The sequence below is a fragment of the Gavialis gangeticus genome, unplaced genomic scaffold (assembly GCF_001723915.1).
Source record: "Gavialis gangeticus isolate Ggan-Ray unplaced genomic scaffold, GavGan_comp1, whole genome shotgun sequence".
Lineage (NCBI taxonomy): Eukaryota > Metazoa > Chordata > Crocodylia > Gavialidae > Gavialis > Gavialis gangeticus.
Window position 1 is genome coordinate 10,906,478 of NW_017729005.1, and position 5,000 is coordinate 10,911,477.

The 5,000-nt window shown below is 40.7% G+C and overlaps 1 protein-coding gene across 5 annotated transcripts in view; it reads left to right on the plus strand.

Annotated features, from left to right (window-relative positions):
- Positions 1 to 5,000, plus strand: part of OXNAD1 (oxidoreductase NAD binding domain containing 1) — a 36,364-nt gene that overhangs the window by 29,936 nt on the left and 1,428 nt on the right. For all 5 annotated transcript variants that reach the window (XM_019508663.1, XM_019508667.1, XM_019508666.1 and 2 more), the window contains exons 6-7: positions 1,129 to 1,371; positions 4,627 to 4,735. In XM_019508663.1, coding sequence (XP_019364208.1) covers positions 1,129 to 1,371; positions 4,627 to 4,735 — 352 coding nt within the window. The remainder of the gene's footprint in view (positions 1 to 1,128; positions 1,372 to 4,626; positions 4,736 to 5,000) is intronic.

Consider the following 5,000-nt stretch of genomic DNA (forward strand, 5'->3'; position numbering starts at 1 on the left):
ACAGAAGGCAGCTGCAGCAGGAGCACAGAGCCAGCTCCCCCACTGCTGCTTGCTGCAGGCTCTTTGCAAAAGCGGGAAATGCATGGGTTTCTCCTCTAAAAGGAGAAATCCATTTTTTTCCTCTGATAAAATAAGGAAATCCGTAGGAAACAGAAAACCCGGCTCCCTACTGATGATCATGGTGCCCCAGGTGCACCTGCATACCTGGCACAGGACCCTGAGCTTTGACAATGCGGCAGGCAAGCCTACGCTTCTCCACAACCTCTGTTGCCACCACAGGGAGGGCTCCCTGTGGCTGTGCTACATGTCCCTGGCCCACACAACTGAGGAGGACATGCTGTGTTCCTTGGTGTGTGAAAGGCCCCCTGGCTGTCCTGGTGCTGCTGGGCCTAGGCAGCTGCCCGAAGCAACCAGTGAAGGGGCACAGCGCATGTACATGAGCACTACTGCACAGTAACTACTGACAAGTAAAAATTTACTACTTGTATTTGCAGGTAGCAATTTACTTGCGAGTAGTGTAGTTGTCTGCACAGTAAGCATGTGCATGTGTAGTTTCCCTGTTTTTTGTAGCTGGTAAAAATTATTAAATAATAAAAGCAGATGGAAATATTCTATGAGAAATTTTCTTTCAGTAAATTCAGTTCTTTTTGGTGTAGCAGTGAAGCAGACAACCCTTTCAAGTCCTCACAAAAGCAGTGTGGCTTTGTCCTATAACTTAGTACCTCCTTGTTTGTAGACAGCCGTTTTAAACACTGGGATTTCAAACCTTATCTTTGAGTCTTTGCAGCCACATACTTCTTCATTGTTTAAAAATCCTCTTATGAATTGCTCATGTAATAGCCTGTATCAGTACTTATGTAGGAATGTCGCTATTTCTCCTGGCTAAGGCTTACCTGAAGGCAAAACTAGACCCCTTCAGAATACTCAAGGCACTGACTTCAGATAACTGTATAAACTTCCAGTGCATTTTTAAAATGCTTTAGCATTCCCTCACTAGTAAACTATGTAAGAACTAACAATAATGATCTTATTCTTAAGCTTAGTTTGTCTTATGACTCAGTGATGCAAAAAGAATTGTATTTCATTCTTTGCTTTTGGTTTGGAAATAACCTCTTTTTGCATCTCTAGTGCACCCTTGACTCAGAAGTAGCTCTGCGAGTGGGAGGTGACTTCTGCTTTGATCCACAGCCTGGAGACTCTCCTGTAAACCTTGTGCTGATAGCAGGAGGAGTAGGAATTAACCCATTGTTCTCCATACTGCTACATGTAGCAGATCTTTACACAAACCAAGAGACTAAGGGAAATGGGTATAAAATGGGAACTGTGAAACTGCTCTACAGTGCAAAGAACACAAATGAGCTCTTATTCAAGGTAGGAAAAAGGATATAGTGTTTTGGATGTTTATTTCTTCCTTTCAGAAGGCTTGTCCATTTATTGTTATGTATAATTGCAAAGCCTGGTGCCCTGTATAGTCCTGTTGCGCCAGGACTATGTAGAGCCAAAAGATCCTCCCTGCCCCAGAAAGCTTCTTTATTATGCCAATCTAAGAATGACAGGAATTCTGGGAATGTTTGTGGCTCCCATTGATTTCATTGGTGAAAACTCAGGCACTACTATATAAATTTTAATGTAACTTTCAATCTTCACCCCCTTCAGTGCTGTTTCTTTAATTGAAATTTAAATTCCTTTGACTTTGCTTCCTGTTTGGGAACATCTTATCTCATGATCCAATGCAGTATATTTCCAAAGAGACCATTGGAAGTTAATTAAGCCACAGGTTGTCAAGTACCTCTATAGAACCTGTTCTAATGGCAAATGCTTTCTGAATAATTCTAACTAGAAATACGTGAAACTGTGACGTGCCTGTGTGCGTCTGCAGGATGTCCACATTAATGTATAGTTCAGATGGAACTTAAAAATGGATATCCATGCTCAAAATGCATTTACCCAGCTCTATTTCTATATTTCAATAACACTTCATTTTTTCCTTTAAAAGACATTTTGTAAAATAGCTTCTGTTATCCCAACATGAAAATGCAAACATACATTGAGAAGGGGATGGGGACTGTTATTACCATATGTTTTGCCCGATTCTCATGTGGAATAGTCATGTCGTTACACGGTGTTGCCTGTTCAGTTTAATATAGTCCTTGCAATATACTTTAGTACTATCAACATTTATGTAGCAGCAGGAGACCATTATCCTGTGGCAGTTTAAGACTGAATAGTAGAGTACTAAGATATAGGGTCACTGATAACACTGTTAGGGTCAAATCAGCACTAAGTGAAAATTCTGTCTCTAATGAGAGAGTTTGCTTTGAAGAAATTAAAGGCTGGATCATGAGATACTGAGGAAAATAAACACCCAAAGTTAAGCCAAAGATCTCTTATGGTTACAAAAATGGCCAATCAGTATGAAACTAAGAATAGCAGTAGGCTTGCTACTGAGATTATTAAGTCAATGAGAGGCCTCAGGCTGGAGTCTCTACTGGGACTGGCTTAATATAGATTTAGAGGAAACGAACACAATTTTTTCTCGGAAAAGAAAATATTTTTGGTTATCAAAGCCTGGAAATTCCCAGTTGTATTCAAACATCTTAGTGGATTGGTCAGCAAGCTGTTAAATGTGCATGTTATTTGACATAAAAATGAAAGTTGCAGCTCATTGGCACTGCACTGTATAAAGTACTCACATATGTGAAGCAGCTTTGGCTACTGTCCTCCTGGTCAGAATCAACCTGGAAATTTCAGTGAAGATATCCACCCATTGCTGAAACAAATCATTGTATTTTCCTTTCTTGTGTATGAAAGTAGTGATTGAAAAACCTGCAGAACCCGTTATGACATTTGAAACTGACGGGGTCCTCATCTAACAGAATAGCCCCAGTTATACTCACAACACAATGCAAGCTACATATCTGGAAAAGGAAGAAAAGATCATTTTAGGAATGTCAAGTCTCCTTCATACTAGTAGTGTGGGGTGGTTCAGACAAAGAAGTTGGTAGCTTGATATCTTAAATAAATACTCAAATAACTGATAAATTCTTCCTCTTCCCCTGTTGTATTACACATCTTAAAAGCAACAGTTTTTATAGCAGTAATTTGATCCTTGCCCACCTTCACTGTGTTGTCCTTTATAGCTCATGTTTCTTTAATGCCTGCCCAGTTTGTCTTGTGTTCATTAGTTGGCCTATTCTTTTTCATTGTGGATCGTCTCTTTCCCAGGTGTCTGGGAAAGGCCCAATGGTGCCATAGTCCTCGTTCATGCCTCTAGGCCTCCTTGTAATACAAACAATAAATAATAGGAAACAGGTTACTAGTTAGTAAGCAAACAAAACAAACAAACAGTAAAATAATCCAGAATGCTGTAGAACAGAGCTGGTGTTACTTCATCATATTCTAGCTAATATACTTTCTTCAAAATAAATTAATAGAGCACTCCCCCAATCCTCTACAGTAAACAAAAGCCCCAGATAGTAAGCCTCTGTCCATGCTCTAAGCTTTGAGCAGGAGGGGGGTCAGCCTGTGGCATTGGCCTCTTTGTGGAGCACGTAGCAGATCAGGGAGAAGACAGAGTGCCCAGCAGCAGAGAGGGCAGGGAGCAGGAATTTGGGCAGGGAGTAGGAAGCAGAGCAGCAGATTGGTTAGAGGAAGAGGATCAGAGTAGCACTCAGGGAGAGCATGGATCTGATTTCTGGCATTCTTGCCAAAGAGGTTGGCCTCAATGACTTAAGAGCAGCTCCAGGAGGAGCAAGGGGTGGGGAAGTGGCTGCTTAGGAGCTTGTGTGCATTGCTGTGTGTGCAGGAGCCTGTAGGGACATCAGTGAGCTGAATCACCTCAACTTTAACTCTGAATGATGCAGTGTTAAAATTGGAGCACTTTTGCTAAATTTGTATCACTACAGGCTTCTGCACACCTAATTGTTATACTGTAGCAGCAGCTCCACCCTGAATTGTGCCCTTAGACTGTAGATGGTAACAAATGAAATCTTAGCTTGAGATTTCATTGCTCCACTTATTTCTTTAAATTTTAACCATGCAATAGCTAAAGCCTCAAAGTTTTTGTGAGAGCAATCACAGCGGTGAATTAGGGAACTGAAAATGATCAGGTTTCTACTTTGATTATTAATAGCATTAAATCTATACTGTAACGGGTTTTGCAAAAACAAGAAAAGTCTGTATTGTTACCCAAGGTCAGGTGGGTTCAAGGTTGAACTAAAAGGTTTAGACAAATTAAATGCACAAAGTGCACATTTTAAGTTTCAGTGCTGCAGGTTTTTGGAAGGCGGAGAAAGGAAATGGAGACAGCTGCAAGGCAGGAAGCCACAAAAGAGCGGAAATGGTTATAAGATGCAAGTGTTGATTAGTTACAACCTGTTGCAGAAAAGGAATAAAGTATTAGCCGTATATGGTAGCATATTCCAGGTACGGAAATGCTGTGCACTTTAAGAGTGCTGCCCTATAAGAGAAAAAAAAAAGAAAAAAACCCCAAATTCTCAACTCCACATGTAATATATGCATAGTCTAATAGTATATGCTAACTATTGATGTTATTCTGGGACCTTGTGCACTCATCTGCTTTGATTTAATGGACTGTGGTATAACCAAGTATGTTTAACATTCTAGGAAAATATCCTTGGTTTAATGAACACATTTCCTGGAAAGATTGCATGCAACTTCCATGTTACCCAGCAGAGTTTGCAAGTCTGTGAAGAAGTTCAGCCATATATTATAGGTATGTAGTGTGGCTGGCGGTACACAGATGCATAAAAAGTTGTCAGTCCCATTGGAGATATCATTTGTGTTGTTTAGTGGGGCTGTGCAAAATTTTGCTGGCTGTTTAGACCCGTTTTGAGCTCAAAACAGCAAAACTGAAATGAAACAGAGGGCTTCGAAACAGCCTCGAAACAAAATGAGGCCAGTCAAAACATTTTGAAAGTTTCAAAACATTTTGCGTTTCGAAGCAGCAGCCCAGCCAGGTGGTGGGAGGCAGGGGAGAG